This window comes from Ricinus communis, chromosome 8, assembly GCF_019578655.1.
Source record: "Ricinus communis isolate WT05 ecotype wild-type chromosome 8, ASM1957865v1, whole genome shotgun sequence".
Classification (NCBI taxonomy): domain Eukaryota; kingdom Viridiplantae; phylum Streptophyta; class Magnoliopsida; order Malpighiales; family Euphorbiaceae; genus Ricinus; species Ricinus communis.
The window spans coordinates 27,707,161-27,724,797 of NC_063263.1; the positions used below are offsets into that span (position 1 = coordinate 27,707,161).

The 17,637-nt window shown below is 32.8% G+C and overlaps 1 protein-coding gene across 6 annotated transcripts; it reads right to left on the reverse strand.

Annotated features, from left to right (window-relative positions):
• Positions 1-1,834: 1,834 nt before the first annotated feature.
• LOC8277782 (probable protein phosphatase 2C 8) lies at positions 1,835-14,540 on the reverse strand. Of its 6 annotated transcripts, XR_007216999.1 has the most exons (12): positions 14,141-14,540; positions 13,945-14,053; positions 13,396-13,432; positions 13,267-13,311; positions 12,305-12,357; positions 6,682-6,849; positions 4,805-4,888; positions 4,622-4,630; positions 4,020-4,109; positions 3,879-3,926; positions 2,100-2,280; positions 1,835-1,994 (listed from the first exon to the last, which is right to left on the reverse strand). XR_007216999.1 is itself a non-coding variant. In XM_015719939.3 (11 exons), exons 1-11 carry the CDS (start codon positions 14,422-14,424, stop codon positions 2,173-2,175), a joined length of 1,035 nt encoding a protein of 344 aa, XP_015575425.1. In that variant the 5' UTR covers positions 14,425-14,540; the 3' UTR covers positions 1,835-2,172. The 6 variants fall into 6 exon arrangements, 4 of the variants coding, with proteins under 4 accessions (XP_015575425.1, XP_015575427.1, XP_015575426.1 ...); XM_015719939.3 differs by having other exon boundaries at positions 1,835-2,280; XR_003079239.2 differs by lacking the exon at positions 1,835-1,994 and having other exon boundaries at positions 2,178-2,280; positions 4,614-4,630.
• Positions 14,541-17,637: the final 3,097 nt, after the last annotated feature.

The following is a 17,637-nucleotide window of genomic DNA, read 5'->3' on the forward strand; positions in this document are numbered from 1 at the left end:
ACCCTCTAAACTCCATCTTATTTTAATTCACAATACCTATATCCTAGTCAATTCCCAGTCATATTTACCTCTAATTCTAAACCTAAACTTAGTTCTAACTCTAATTTTCTTTATCTTTTTTTTAATCTCTTTATGTCATCCTTCTTTGAAATTTTTGGCATTCTATTTTAATCACAAATCTTTAAAGTCCAAGAAACAATAACTCTCTTAATCATTCTATTAAACATATTATGTGCATATAGACATCCACATTTACAATACAAAGATATGACTAGAACAAACCAAATTCTAGATCTAAGAAGCAAACATAAAATTAGAATATCAAATCTTTGCATTTCTCTAAAAACTAACTAGAAATCCAACCTCAAAACATAATTGATTATCATAATACACATGAAAGTTGAGAGAACTAGTCATCTCAATGACTTGACCAATTGACATCAAGACTCAAATGACCTTTGATGAAGATGAGACCGGTGGTAATCGAACTTGTGACTCAAGAGACTTGACCAATGGTATTAGAATGCCAAACAAAGAATTTTTCAGAATCGAGTCAAATTCCGACCTGACAACGACAAAACATCCAATAGTTCTAGCTAAGCCGACTGGTACTATCAACTTCGTTTGATGTGGCAATAAAAATGGTGCTGGCAATGAGGGAAGAAGGTGAACTTTGAGTAAAAAAGCTCATGGTTTTAAAAATTGTTTGGATAACAAGTATAGTAGTGGGTATCGAGTTTGTCCAGAGAGTAAGTTTCATGTACTGGTTTATAATTTCAGAGGATGTTTATAGTGGTGGATAACGAAATTGTTCAAAGAGTAAGTTTCATGTACTAGTTTATAATTTCAGAGGATGTTTATAATAGTAGGTAAGATTGAAGATGTTTATAGTGGTAGGTAAGATTATGGCGGACTACTAAAATATTTACAATTAGATTTAGAAATAAAAAATGAGATCGAAGTATTTAAGATTTAGGATTAATTTCAAGCTAATATAAGTAGGATTGATAGTCCACAATCAAACTGACATAAAAATTAGGTGGCTGCCATGTCGACTTCAGGTGACCACACTGGCACAAAGTTATCATAATTTAGTGGGCAACATTTGACTGATAATATAGTTAAAGTTTAAATATCGAAATGATAGAAGTTGAAGTCCGATATCAAAATCGGAACGAAGTGTAAAGTTATACCTTATTAAATCTTAGCCTGTAAAAGTATCGAGCGTTCCCCCGAAATATCACGATCATTCCTCCCAAGCACAAGGTGCGAGTTGCCAGTCAAGTGCCTACTACTTAACTAGCGCAACTGTACATCACATAGCCTTGATGTAAGTTTGTTCTACTGCCAAGGCGTTCTATTTGCCTCTCCAAAACATAAGACTAGGTGAATAATCGACAGATTCGAGCCCAAGATAATGCGCCAATCAAATCTCACATGAACAGGACAGCAGAAATTGGGGGCAACAAAGGAAATAACATTTTCATGTGGAAAATGCTAAAGTTGTACATCTTAGAGGATTTCCAGCAAGCTTAATTTCTATTAAATAAAAAATCTTTTCAATTCAAAGAATGCAAAAGCATTTGAAATCCAATACTTTACATTCTTGCATATGCAAACTGAAAACTCCTTTTTGCTTAGTCTTCTTAAGAGGATCTTTGTGATTATTATTTAAAAGAAACTAAAAAGAAAAAAGAAAACACGTCTAATTTGTTATAACATTCACACCCCTCTTCACAAACCACACTTAGAAGCTACATGTTCATGCTCTCACATGCGTGGGCGTTCTGTAAATGACTGGTTGCTCATCAGAAAAATTATCAACAAGAGGGTGTAACAATACAAGTTGCCATGTTACCTAAATGTATACATAATAAGCCTTAAGAATTATTACAGATCATGCAGCCACAGACATATCGAAACCCAAGAAGTTCAGTGTCTTCTTATACAGATCGGCATCAGCCTTACACGAGCAACTGTGCCGCTGTTCACAGCTAGACATGACGATATATCAACTCACTCGATCAAAAAATCATGCATATGGAGAATATAAAAAACATTTGACAAAACAGATAAGTCCAGGATGATGTGGGGAAAACCTCTTTGCAAGTGATTGCCAGCAGAAAGATTTTCTTGGATAACAAAATGTCAAAGCTAGTAGCTCAGCAGTCTCTAGTGCCTAAAGACAATGACTATAGCAGTGCAGTTGTCTTTGCAGCGGCGCTCAATTACAGCTTCCCTTACTAGACGGCGGCTCACAGACTTAACGGTTAAACCCTCCTGCCAATTATATATAAGCTTTCTGGTTATTCATTTAAGATACGAAGTGCTAGTATATTATGAATGGAGAACAAATGATAACAATCTCTGGAAACTAAATCCATGTAAGCAATGCTAGGAAATATTTTCCATCGTAAATTTTTCAAAGACCAGAGAGCACCTTTTTTTTCTGTGGAAAAAGAAAAGGCCAAAACTCTATTTTGCAGCTCAGGAAAATTGTAGCCACATAGAGGATGAATCATGATGCACAGAAAACCCAAAAACAAAACTCATTTTAGGCCTAAAAGAAACACCTGGGCTTTAGACATCTTTTCAAATATAGACAATGCTTTTGTTTTTTATTCATTTCTAGTAGTGACTCACATTTTAGCCAATCTTAACATCAGTTCAAATTAATCTCCTCCTAACATGCTGAGCTGGCACCAGAATTGAAGAAGCTTGTTAATTATCTGAAACTTCATCACTCTAAATTGATTTATTTCCCTTTACAATTTTCATCCATGCCGGACACTCGTCGACTGCAGACAGACAAAAGCCTACAACCATGGCTAGAAGGGGAAAAAGGGTATAGTTTTGCTGCAGTGACCATGAAATTTTAGGTCTCTCTTGCTTATTTAAGAATTTAACTGTTGGAATATTAATCACTCTCTTTATTCTTCCTTTTCAAATCAACTTCAATCCATTTGAAGTAATGGAATTAAAATGGAAGCATAAGAACCTAAAATGAGCCAGCACCTGCCACCATAACCACCAGGAACACCTCCACCTCCATCTTTCAAGAGCCTCTTAATTGTCCATAACACTACAATCTAAGATACAATCGGTTTCCTCTGCTACCAAATCCTTCCTCTCCTCATTCCCTCTAAATCTTCTACGTTAACTAGGAGAGTTGTGGCAAGGAAATTCTTCTCCTCGTTCACCTTACATCACCATCAACAGCAACAAGGATCTCCTTCCTATTTCCTGTTATTCTTAAATTACCATCAACAATGAGGAGAGCTACAGGCCTTCATTCTCGAGCTGAAATTTATAGTTATGGAGGAGAGAGGATTGTGTATGTTGACAGTGGTGGCTATGAAAGCATGTAGTGTTCATGAAGGATTACCACGACTATTAAGGGTTTGGGTTCCATGATAGTGTTTGTTTCAATTAATTGAAGAATGGTAAGGAGACAAAGAGGGAGGCGGTTTATGTATCTAGTCAAAATGGTGAGTTACACTGTAACCAAGCTGACTCATCACTTTTTTTCCAAATTTTGGAACCTGAGTCACTTCTTCTTTTAAAAAATAATCATATTTCGGTGCCAACTCAGCAGAACTAATTTGACTGGATTGTAAGTGGTTAGATTTGGCAAAAATGTGATAGTACACAACTAGAAATATATACAAATATATATATATATATATATATATAATATTCAAAAGTCATTTTTGTTTCAGCAATGAAGGCTAAAGTCTTTTAACAGATATTATTCACATCGCTTTTCAATTCAAGGGATAAACTATGGGGTGACAGGCTTATAACAAATTTGAAGGGAAAAAACATCACATAAATGAAAGCAAATTGTGCTAAATCACCAAGTAGAAATGCAAGTTTACCTTCAATAATCTTTGAACAAATTCAACAGCATCACTTGGCCCAAATACCTGAGGATAAGAAACAATTTGATCATGTTTACCAAAGAACTCAATAGAAGATCAAATGACAAAGAACAAGTTGATATCATGAGGAAATCATACCCCCCACAGACCATCACAACCCAGAATGATGAAGTGCTCTCTGTCTGTCAGGTCAAAAGAATGAATATCTGGAGTTGCAATAACACCCACCTGCAACTCACATGCTTATTTTTGAGATAGCAACATATGCTACATTGTGGATTCATTCACATGCTTTCTCGCTCAAATAATATTCAAGCGCATATGCTGAAGAACATTCCACAATGGAGACAAAAAGTATAACAAATAACAAAAATTACAAATTAAAAAGTAAGAAGAACATGGTATATTAGGGAAAAAAATTGAACTCGTAGACGCTCTACATTGATAAGTTATAGCATAAACAATACTCATTCTTATTCAAAGCTTTGATCCAATAAAAGCCTATCTATGACTGGTTAATTGTTTACTAGGTGCATCATCAACGTTTTGCTAAAGTACATTAAATTACAATAGCATTTGATTAAGTATTAGTATGTGAACTGTTTTTGCACAAATTCCTTGGCTTGGTATGTTTCAGCTAAATTTTCTTTTGCCCATCAGAATAAAGTTCCTAAACTTACACCATTAGGCTCAAGCAATACCAATAGTTTTTATCCTAGAGAAAAAGAACACCTTAGTACCCTTTCCACCTGCATAACAATAACATGCACAATTAACCTCTAAAAATAAACACAACAACATGCACAAACGTAGACATTATACATGGCACAAATTGAAAATATCTGACATTCTCTCAGAAACCTATACTGTTCTGTCAACATGAAACTGCAGTGTTAATTATGCATAAATAGAGCACTTTTGACCTTCTTGAACTGGCGATCTCCAAGGGCCCTAGAAACTTCAAGGCGACCTTGTAATCGTCCATTTGCACTTATGCTACCACCAGCCTGGAAAGGGCAACCAATATACGCAGAAGGGAATTAAGGCTTACAGAAAGCAGATTCACTCAAAGAAGAAGTAAGCACGCGAATAGCTAAGAGCCATTGACTCGACTCCTAAGATGCTTGAAGTCGGATACAGAACACAAATAAGAAATTATGCAGGCATGAAACACCAGTATTGCTTTTTGGTAGGATATGATCCCAATGATAAAATAAGACATAGTGTAATTATTTTATCAATCAAACACGTAAAACAGCCTATTCAATGATTACAGATGACGACAAAGTAGTAATTTTGTATATAATAGATTCCTACCCTTTCTTTTCTCCCCTCTATCTTACTATTGTAGCTAAAATCACACCATTTTATTTGAGGGTTTAACCATAAGAAGATATATAGTTTGTTTTTTTAAAAGAAAAAGAAGAATAGTGTAGTGTAAATTAATAATGCAACCTACTACAGTCATAACATTAATTAATAACATATTCGCTTAGATTAAAAAAGATACTAAATGCAACAACTAATAAAATTTTGTTCTTTTTTTTTTAATATATTAAGAAAAGTAATGGTTTTCTTTCATGTCCTATTTGGATTTGATACAGGATCTAAACATATTTGAAATGGCTTTATATAGAATATACATTTTTATTCAGCACCTTTAGTCAGCCAACTATATGTAAGAGCCCTGTTGAGTATATCTTTCCTTGTCCTTTTCTTTTCTAATTTGGTCAGAATCCCATTTCTCTATTTCGCAATAATCATCATCATCATCCATTCTGGATCACCCTTTCTTTCTTTCGAATTCTATTACTTTGTTTTTTTGGTTAATTTTTTTCAGAATTACCATATCTCCTATGAGCACTTTTTTTTTTTACACTATCATTTGAAAGTCTTTTTTCAATAAAAACAAGAAAAAGAACTTACAAAATTCCAATTTCAAAATGAATAAATAGAACACCTAAATCAGCAAGAAATGAAAGCAATTTACATTTCCAATGTTTGGAATAACTATTAACTTGGAATTCACGTACTATATTAACAACGCATGGTTAGAATGTTGATCTCACATGGACAACAAAAGGTTACTCTGCAGATGAGTTCTTTTATTATCTAAAAGCCAATTGATCCATAGACAATAGTATCTATGTGATATAAGCTTTACCAAGATGTGGCATGTCATGGGCAAGAAGGTATAATTTCACGCCATAAGAGAGAGAGAGAAAGAGAGTTGAATATAGACACTCAACGACGTTAATGAAGTATAACAATCTTCACCCTTCAAGATATTTCATGCCTCATTCCACTGAACTGACCATTAATACCAAGTTAATTTGGATTAGCTATATTGATTCGTTTTCCCCATTCCAAGATGATTTTGAGCTACATCTTTGGAAAGATGTAGAGTCACCTACAATTGTATGAACACGAGTGACCGCTATGTCATACAACACTTGTATATATCTAACAGATATCCATCTCCAAAACCCACAATAGAACATCTCTTGATCAAAAGATTGTGAATACAAACTAGTTAAGCTGATCCGTGGATGTGGCTGAAAAAATTTGGCTACACTGCAGAACTAATATCTAACTCGAGCATCATCAATAACCAATTTGCAAAATTTGATTATATCAGGTTTAAATAAAATGAGCATAAGCACAATAAACTGAATGAATTGAACTAGAACCCGTATATTTTATGTTGCAAGATTAGAACAAAATGGTCTCCATTCATCTTTATAATTTATTATGTTCTATTTATCAAGACAATTTCAGAATACAAATTATTAGTTTATACCTTCTGTATGCGTGCACGTTCCACTGGATAAATAGCTTTATGTTCTCTTGTCAAAACAAGGGCCTTTAGTGGACTTGTTTCATTTGAATGATTTTGTGATCCACTTCCACCAACTTCAGATGATCGAGCTAAAACCGCTTTAGCATCCCCTATGTTAGCAATAAAAACCTGAACCATGTTTGGTAGAATTTAAAAATCAATATGATCAATTATCCATGAGGAAAATAATGCAAATCGTAAATTAAGCTTTTGAGCTAGCTATATATTGCTTTCCATTTTGTTGGCTTCATTGTAACATAGGCTTGTACAGCTGTAGGTATGTATTTAATAACACAAATCTGCATCTACAGATCAGCCTCAATAACAGGATAAGGACTAAAGGACGAGGAAGAACACAGTAAAATGGAAGAAAGGTGGAAAAATGACTAAAAACACAAATAAGTCAGTCACCCTTGCAAGAGAAACAAAAAAAATAAAAGATAGTGTTTTCTCTGATACAGCAGTTATACTGTGGCATTTATCGAAGCTCAAAGAGAGGAAAGGTAGGAAGAGGAAAGAGAGAAAACAGAAAGGAAATTACAATCTCTCACATTACTCAGAATAATGATTAATAGCTTCAGTTTGTAAAGAAAGAATGCAAACCTGAATACTGATGCAGGCATGCACTCATCTGTGGGACTATAACAAAAATTGCTTCTAATGCCGCAACCAGAATGTCAAAAGTATAAGATGCAAAAAAAAAAAAAAAAAGAAAAGGAGAAGAGGAAAAGAAGAAAAGAAACTCACAAAACATAATCTCGCAGTGTCAAAGATATGAAATGCCCACTTTAAAATAAAATAAGAACACATAATTGGCTAGTTGTGTATGTGGATGACATTATGACTACTAGGAGTAATGCTTCAGGGATTTCATCTCTTAAGTCCTTTTTTCACAGTCAATTGCACACGAAGGATTTAGGGATGTCAAAGTACTTCTTAGGTGTCGAGGTAATAAGGAGTAAGAGAGGGATTCTATTATCTCAACAGAATTATGTGCTTGACCTGTTATCTGAAACAAGTAAGTTGGGGGCTAAACCATATAGTACTTCGATGATGCCTAATTTGCAACTCACAAAAGATAGTAAATTGTTTGAAGACCCTAAAAGATACAGAAGATTAGTTGGGAAATTAAATTATTTAACAGTGATCCGTCTAGACATCACATATTCAGTCGGTGTGGTAAGCCAATATATATCTTGCCCAACAATTGATCAATGGAAAGCAGTAGAACAAATTTTGTGTTATTTGAAGGAAACTCCTGGACGAGATATCACATATAGAAATCACAGGCATTCTAGGATTGAGTATTTTCCAAATGTTGATTGAACAGGATCCAAAGATCAAAAATCTACTTTAGGGTATTGTCTATGTTGGAAAAAATCTAGTTTCATGAAGGAGTAAGAAGCAACATGTAGTCTCGCATTCTAGTGCAAAATCACCAGTATTGAGCTATGGCTCAGTCTACATGTGAAAGAACATGGATTCATCAGCTTCTGTCTGAACTCGGTTTTAAGATTTCAATACCAGCAAAGTTATGTGATAATCAAGCAGCTCTTCATATTGCTTCAAGTCCGGTATTTCATGAACGAACTAAGCACATCGAAGTTGATTGCCATTTTGTTCATGAGAAGATACAACAATGACTGGTTTCCACAGGATACGTGAAGACTGGATAATAATTGGGAGACATCTTTACTAAAGCTCTAAACGGAGCTCGAGTTGATTATCTGTGTAAACTAGGCATGATTAACATCTATTCTCCAGCTTGAGAGGAGTGTTACAGCATGTATATAGGATGGGTTGTACACCCTAAATAGGAGTGCTTGTATAGTACACCTACAATGTTTAGGAGTCTTCCTACTTGTGCATATATATGTGTGTGGAAAAATTAAATAAATGGAGCCAAACAAATTCAAGTAGTACCCACAATTCCATTAGTTCTACAGCAGCCAAACAAATTAGATTGCCAATCCAACCTTAGACGGGGGCTAGTGGGTCAGTGGTCGACGGGGAGAAAGTTTGCTCTCTCATCCATGTCTATAAGAATTTAAGAGAAGCTTGAAAGTTACCAGCTAAAAACATCACTTTGTTGTTCTTTCATAGGTTGCTACACTCAATTGTTAGTTTTAAAAATTCAACCACTCAATTGTCATTTCTTAACAAGTTCAGACACTAAAAATGCAATTGTCCCTTTCCTAAATAAGAACTTATAATTAGGAAATTTTCATAAGACTAAATTATGGTTTTCCTATTTCTATGTAACTTCCCTACATCTATATAATAAGCAAGTCCGATTTAAAGGACGTAATAAATAAAAATGAGACAAGCAAAATTTTACCCAAACTTAAGAGATCAGCAACTCTTCTTTCAAACGAGTTCTAAGGTTTCAAGCTCCCTTTTAACGAGACAGAGTGATCCAAACAGATTAGGGCGAACAAGGAATAAGAATAGAGAAAAAGCCTTGCAGGATTTTCCAATCAATCATACTGTGACACAATCTTTATCTCACAACCATAACAGATACTCAGACTCTTCATAATATAAGAGGTACCAGTGTTGATACGACACGACACGACACAACAATGGAAATGGTATGGGATCCTTCCCCAATCCTTCATTTTAAAAGTTGACACGACACACATGGACACATCTTATACAACAAGACATGAGAAGATTGTTTGCATGAAAAACTCTTGTTGGTTGCTTCTATGGAAGAGAAGATAAACAATTTTTTTAAAAATTTTTTTGGCACATCTCTTTGAATTAAAAAAAAAGGGTGTGAAAAGCTGGTTGTTGGGAAGATAAGAACTATTATAGTTGTGTTGTATACATGTAAAAGACTTGTCATTTTACTAGTTGTTTGTGTTTGTGTTTGTGTTTGTGTGCATGTACAACACTACTGTACAACTAATTATTCACTTATTTTATTTAATTAATTAGTATTTACCAATAAGTTTTAAGTTCAAAATAAAATTTAGAGTTTTTTAAATTATTTAATTGTTAATTATTACTTTTTGAAAATTAATTATCATGACACTTGACTAATATTTATCAATTGAATTTCAAATAAAATAAATCTAAAATTTTTTACAATATTTAATGGTAAATTGTCTTTTCTTTTGACAAGTTAGAATGTGTATGTATATGAAACTTATCCTCGTACTCGTATCCAAATTTTGGATCCTTTTTAGCCGTGTCCACGTATCCTAAATTTTAAAAGTGCAAAGTCCTATTCCCAGATATGTATCTATACCAGATAGCTATACCCGAGTCCAAGCAACATAGGTTGGACTCACAGTAAATCTCCACCTATATGATACAAAATGCCGAAACAGTTTTTCTTCCATCCACTTTCCACGATAACTCTACTTATTCCAATGACTCCAACTGATCCAAATGATAAAAAAGGAATAAGTGTATCCCAAGTTTCACCACATACCCCAAATTCACTAAGTCTTTATACTGCCATCACACATTATTTTTCTATGTTTCACGCTCCTTCAACTTTCAATTAGCAATATCTAGTAGGATCATAGGAGCTACTCTTTCGTCAAAAGTTCAAACCAAAAGTTTTGGAACAAATATAAAGGGAGCAAATAAACATAAAAATTATAAACATAAAAATCTTTTAGTGAATCCTTCCCTAGAGTATGTACCACATTCCCGTAGCACTTCCTATGCTAATATCTACTATAAGTAAGGGTGAGCAAAACCGAACGAAATACAAAAACCAAACTAAAACTGGTTTGGTTCGGTTTGTTTATATTTAAAGTTTGATTTGATTCAATTTAGAAAGGGAAAACCCGGATAATATTTTGGTTTGATTCAGTTTTTGCTCAAGAAATTTTGGTTGTAATCGAACTGACCAAAATATCCATAAACATCCAAAACATTTTATATATTCATTTATATAAAGAAAACACAACTTAATCCTAAAAGATGTTTATTTATATATTTAAACATGTTTTATCATTGTTGATGTTAAACAAAGATTTCTTTATATACTTATTTATATACCAATATTTATATGTTCAAATTTTTAGTTATAATCGAACATGTAACTTGTTGACTTGCTATTTACACTCAATCGTAAATATTTACTAAGTTCATACACTAAATTATAATTTTTGAAAAATTTTAACACTTTAATTGTCAAATCTTAACAAGTTCAAACGCTATTTTTGTAATTAGCCCTAAAAGAATCAAAAAGGCTCAAACCGAACCAATCTTTCGATTCGGTTCGATTATCAGCAATATTCTGGTTCAGTTAACAAAATCAAAAAATTTGATTTTTGGTCAAAGCTAAACCGAACTAATTGTTGCTCACCCATAACTATTAGTATCTATTTGTCGAATATGTACTGAAACAATTTTTACTTTGTTGTACTTGAATAGTTAATAATATCAATAGCTTCATGCTCAAGTAATATAATTATTTTTCAAAAGCAATGATTTTAGGGATACCAACATATAAACGGGCTCAAGACGAGAAAGTAAAGAATGAGAATGTTTCAGCAATCTATTGTGTGTCACGACTACTCTACACTTAGTAAGGTTTTTCAATGATGGCCGCGCCATAAGATCGCACAAGACCACTTCCATTTTGAGTTTGCTAAGTTTTCAAAGTCCAAAGAGCGCAGAGTGGCCACGGAGCTATTTTCTTGCAAGACCCGTTCGGATAAGGGAAAACTCCAGAGAAATTGATCTTCTAACGGATCCGGACTCGCAACAGATCTTCAATTCTTAGTATTAGAACAGTAGGCTAAGAATTCAAATTTATTGTCCCTCAACAAGACAACAAGAAGATGGGCCTTCAAGTCATCTCCAATTTGTCCATTGTGCCTCAAAAGACCAACTTCTCCTATATCAATTTTTAAACATGCAAGCATCTATTTCCATCCAAATTGTACGCATGATGCGTACAATGAAAATATCAACAAAAATAAAATACAAAGAGTACGAGAGATTTAGAATTTTGGTCTAATATTTACAATTTCAATGCCCAAAGGGTATTTCTCTCATTTCCAACTTTGCCAGAATAGTAGTTTAAATGTATAATAGGAGTCTATATTTTATTTTAAGCCTGATTCAGGAGTCTTAATAGGTTTACTATTTCCTAGTTAGTTCTAGTCTAGGATTCCTAATCCAAATAGTGCTATGATTACTTTAGTTTATATATACATAGGCTTGTAATAGTTGAGGTTTCAGTTTTATGGATTCCTAATTCTGTCTATATGGTGATATTGAAGAGGATCAAGGGTTGCAAGTATGAGTAAAAGTAAGGAAAGCTAAAGGCATCATCTTATCTGTTAGTCCCACTCATAATCGTTGTAGACCTTAAATATGCCCCCAACTTTAACAATTCCCCTCCCCTCTCTCCAGTCTCTCTTCTAAACAAAACTTTTCTAATAAAAATTTGTTTGCAATGCATGGTAGGAATTGCAAGACCAATCTTTATAAATCTCCATTAAACAATGGGACAAATAACAAGAGCTATCTCTAACCACCTTTAACTAGGGGTTCGACTTAACAAAAAAAGAAAAAAGAGGCAAATTTAATCTTAGAAGAGTAAAAGCAAACTTACTGTGTCTTCCAATATCCAGACACATACAGCTGTAGCACCATCCTGCCATCCCCCTGATAAGAATACACACAAGTCAAATGCCATGAATCCTTAGATGAAACTTCAATTTTTCTAAGCATTTTTTCTGCTCGCTAAATGGAATGGAGCTAAAAGCATAGGAAAATCTAGAAATAGTATTCCTCATTCAAGATGTCTAGAGAACAAACAGCCAATAAAGGAAATAAAGATAAGTTGATTGATTTAAAAATGATACATAAAAAAGGCAGTTGAATTCTGCCAAAATTAATTGAATCAAAACATATCAGCACAAAAGAAAAAGACTAACAAGGTAGTCAAAACTCAAAAACCATGGGTGCGCGTACGTGAAACATAGACATGTGCACATATATATATATATATATATATATATATAGCAGTAAATTGGAAGTGAGGAATTTAAGAAGACTAAAAGAAGAAGAAGAAGAAGTGAAGAAAAGGTAATAATAACGGATTGAGAGATAGGAGCAATAAACTGGCAGTAGTAGCAATGGTGCAGAAATCTGACAGTTGATTAGATACCCAGCAGCATTACCAGTTTGCTGAACAGTAGTTTTCTGTATCTATAATAACCTTTCTACATATCTTTACAAACTCAAATTTTTGGCACAATAATCTTTTCTTTTGGTAAATAAAACGATGAAACTTAGCTGATTCTGAAGTGAGGTATAGAAATTAAATGCCTGGCAATTGCCATTTGATGCACAATAAGCATAATAAGGAAGTGCCTGGCAGGAGTAAGGGCCCCTAGGCTGCACACTATAATGGTCTATTCGAATGTGTAATACAGAAAGCATTCAAGCCTCTAACACAGTGCTGCTACCGGATCCCGGAGTCCAACTTCTGAAACTTGAAACCATAAAGAAAGAGCATCGCTTCCTTTGAAGGAGCATTCATATTTTGGCATGATTCGAGCATTTATTTACCTGCAGTACTTTCACGAAGGAGAGACTCGTCGGTTTTTCGAAAACCTAAAAAAAATGTCAAACATATACCTTAGAAAATATAACAACAAAAAGAATAACAACAAAGATGCATATACAATGATATAATACCATCAAGTATGGCCTTTTTGGCAGCTTTTACATCCAACTGCAATACAGAAAATTAACAGCACCTTAGATTATATACTAAATAGCAATAGTTAACCGTAACTGCTGTGAGTCAGGAAACAAGAAATCTGATCATGTTCCTAGTGCAATATGAATGGTGAAAAAACAACAAAATTTAAAAGACATGTCAATAGTAAGAACAATACAAAAACAAGATAAGCACATAAGGAAATCAACAGAAAATGAAACCGTCTGAGTTTCTGCATTCGATTCTGTTCATCCGGTCATGCATAGTATAAATTTTTCTTATTTCATGAAGAATACAAAAAAAAAAAATGGAGAGCAATAATAACTTGACATGCATGAACTCATTAACCAACATACTCTTAATCATCACTTTCATTTGGCTATCTAAATCCAAAATGATTCAATCCAAAAGTAATGGTATTATAGTCATTTGAACTTGCATAAGTTAAATACAATGATTAATGCTATAACAAAATGACCGGACAAAAAAAAAAGCAGGCATGAAATTAGACCAAGCAAACACACCAACTCACGTGGTAAGCCAGCTGAAACAACATTTTTATGCAAATGCTTCTGAGCATACTCAGCTGCTAATCTCCCTCCATGACCATCATAAATTGCAAAATGAGCACATCTGTCCCCAAAACAACAATAACAACTTCATTAAAAGTTTCGGTTTTCTTTATGATTAGAAAAAGAAAAGAGTTAAATCAATAAGAACCTCAATGTGCCTGGAGACTCCAAGGAGGCGTCAGAGAGAACAATCCAAGCATCCTCCATAGTGTGCCTTGAACCTTTATCTTCCGCGCCATCTGCCTCGATCTCTGATGTCTTCTTCTGTTTCTCTTCTTCAATCACTTTATTTTCTACTGTACTTGTTGTTTCTGTTCTCTGCTTCTTTGCTATCCCTAAATTTGATTTCTCCAAATCCCCCTCCCGCTTCTTGTTGTCGTTTGAACTCTCACTTTCAGCGACTTGATTACTGCTTTGTGCCGCCTTTTCCATTAGTTGTAGGACTCCAATCAATTTCTTTATTAAATTGGTAAACTGGTTGCTCACGAAATTGAGAAAAGAAGAACAACAATTCTTTTATGTGGGAAGGCAAAATTACAAATATGGGGTTTTAACTTTTCTCCCTTTTTTCTATTTTGGTTTTTAGTTATCCTTTTTATTATATTAAGTATTTCTACTTACTAAAAATATTTAGAATCTATTTGTTCCTCGTCAATACAGCGGGTAGTTAATAGTTGTAGTTGGTATTTGGTAGTTAGTGGTTGATAAATCAAATTGTTTGATAAAATTTTATTAGCAGTTGCTGTTAGTATGTTAAATAACTATTAGCGATATAATTTATCGTTAAATATATTTTATTTTATAGTATTATATTTAATGATATAAATTAATAAAATAATTTATAATAATTAAAAATATTATAACTAATTTTTTTAATTAAATTATAATTATTATTAAAAATATTTAAAAATTAAATTTAAATTTTAATAATAAAAATTTCAAATTTAAATACCATATTATAAATATTAAAACTATTTGACTATAAGTATAATTTAAAAATAATTAATATTTATTATAAAATATTAAAATTTAATTATATAAAATCAACTTAAAATAAGTTATTATTAATAAATTTTAATAAAGATAATAGTATTCAAATAAATAAATAAATAATCAAATCAGAGTTCATTAAAAAGTACTTTAAAATAGAGCTGTTACAATGAGTGGCTGATTGGATTAGGACTAAATCAGCTATCAGCTGCTTTTTTTAAGTCTTTATCAAAGACTTTAATATAATTGTTCAGTGAGAAATCAATTAACTGCTGCATCAAACCTCTGAACTAAATATTCTTTTAATATAGTGTTTGTAGCCAGTTTTACATCTTAAAGTGTTTATATTACTTATTTTAAATAATATATTTACTTAATACATTTCTTTAGATAATTTCAGATCTTTCTTTATCTATTTTTAACCCTATTTTCTTAAAAAAAATTATTTACTTCTTAAAATATTAAAAATTAAATTAATTTTTTTCTCAATAATGTTTTCTTTTTCTTTTATCTTCTAGCATGTATCTAAGAAATAAAATATATCTTTCTCTTTAAAAAAAAAAAGAGAACTAACAAATTCTTTTATAAAAATAATATTTGAGAAAGTGATGAATAAATTTTTAATAGAATAAGTAAATAAAAAAAAATTAATCCAACATCTTACATTTTTAGTGTTAAAAGAAACTTTAATAAAAATAGAAAAAAGATTTAAAAAAGAAAAGAAATAAAAAAAATTAAGTAAAGAAAGTAAAAAAATACTAAGTTATTTTATTTGTAAAATGAGTTAAATTATTACTTTGATATGTAAAACCTAGAAGGGAGACTATAAAATTTTTAAATTAGTAAGTTCGGACATTTGATTGGACAGAAAAATATTTTTAATACTGAAATAGAAAAAATTGAAAAGTTAAAATACTAAATTTGTAATTACTACATAAAAAAGGGGTAAGTACAAAAAAATACCACCATGTGGTTTCACCATTTTACAAATTTTAGTATGTTTTTTTTAAACAAAAAGAGATACGTGGTTAAAAATCGTGACAATCAAAGATATCTAACTATTAAAAATCTCGATTTATAATAATTCGGTCACTTTTACTCCAAAAACTTGATGGTTGCTACTTGTGCTAGCTACAATCTAAGGCAGTGTACCTATCGATGCAATCTAGCACTAATGGCGAGTATCAAGATCGTATTCCTCGAGAAAGTGAAAGCCCAGAGTTACTCCTTTGTTCTTTGTTATATTAACCTAAAATGAGTGATGAAAAATTTCTAAACTAACTAATAGCTACAAGCTAAATTCTAAGGGAGATGCAGGAGTAATTGAAACTAAAATAACCAAGACAAGAAAGCAAACCCAAAGGGAACCTAAACTAGTTGGCAATCAAACAAAAGATAAAGGATTGATGAGTCTAATTATGCTACCCGTGGACGAATTCTTAACCGAATTCAGTTTCTCTCTCGAGATAACTGAATTCCTAAACCTAACAACCTAAAGTTGGAATCTCTTCCTAACGATTGATTCTTAAATTAGCATTAAGCTTTAATCCGCCTCTATTAAGCTTTGTTAATTCCTAATCCGGCTAGTTAATTATCCTTATCTCTAAGCGATTATTAACCAGTTCTTGCTATTCAAAATTCCAATTGCCAAATGGACATCTCAATCACACAAAGCAATCTAAACACACAATTCACAACGTCTCATGAATGATGCATTATCTTATTAATACTGAAAGCAAGAAGAATACAAAACCAACCTAAACAATCCAACAATATAATACTAAGCCAACATAGTAAAGAAATCCCAATTGATTTAATCAATCTAGCTAATCATGTTCATTATCAAAATATACAAGAATTTAATTGCAACAATGAGTAAAGGTAGAGAAAATCCAATTACACTCTTGGATGAGAGTAAACAGCCCCAATTCCTATTGCTCGAATTGAATCGATTCTTGTTCCTATTGCTCGATTTGAAAATCATTCAACGAACCTCGCCCAATCTTTAATCTTTGAAGAGAATTCGATTGAAACCTTGATCCAAGTCTTCTTTTCCCTTGGTTTCAGCTCAGAAAACCCTTAAAGAGAGAAATATTAGGGTTTTGGGACGTTCTCCCCCGCTCTCCTTTTTCTTTCCTCTCTTCATTCTTTTAATTAATTCCCCCTGTCACCGCCAACACGGCCGTGTTGATGCCCATGTTCCCAACACAGTCTGGTGTTTATGCCCGTGTTACTCTCTGTGGTCGTGCTCCCTAAAAACTTCTTCTTTGATGTTTCATGCACTCAACACGGCCATGTTGGTGCCCATGTTGGGAACACGGCCAATGTTGAAATCAACATGGCCATGTTCAGCTTCCTCATGCTCGTACTTAGCTTATTTCAGCAGCTTTGACGTCCAATTATGCTCCAATTCTTCCCTTTATCATTCTTTGACTTCTTTTGAACCTAATGCACACAAATAGACGCATAGGGTGAGTGTTGGGACCAATTCACATCCAAATGTCCATAAAATCAATCTTAAAAACCCTATTTAGATGTGTGTATTTTGCGCACATCAAATAACCCCACACTTAGCTCATTGCTTGTCCTCATGCAATCAAAAGTAAAATAAGAAGAATAAACCACTAAGGAACAACATTTAAACTGACAGAAAAG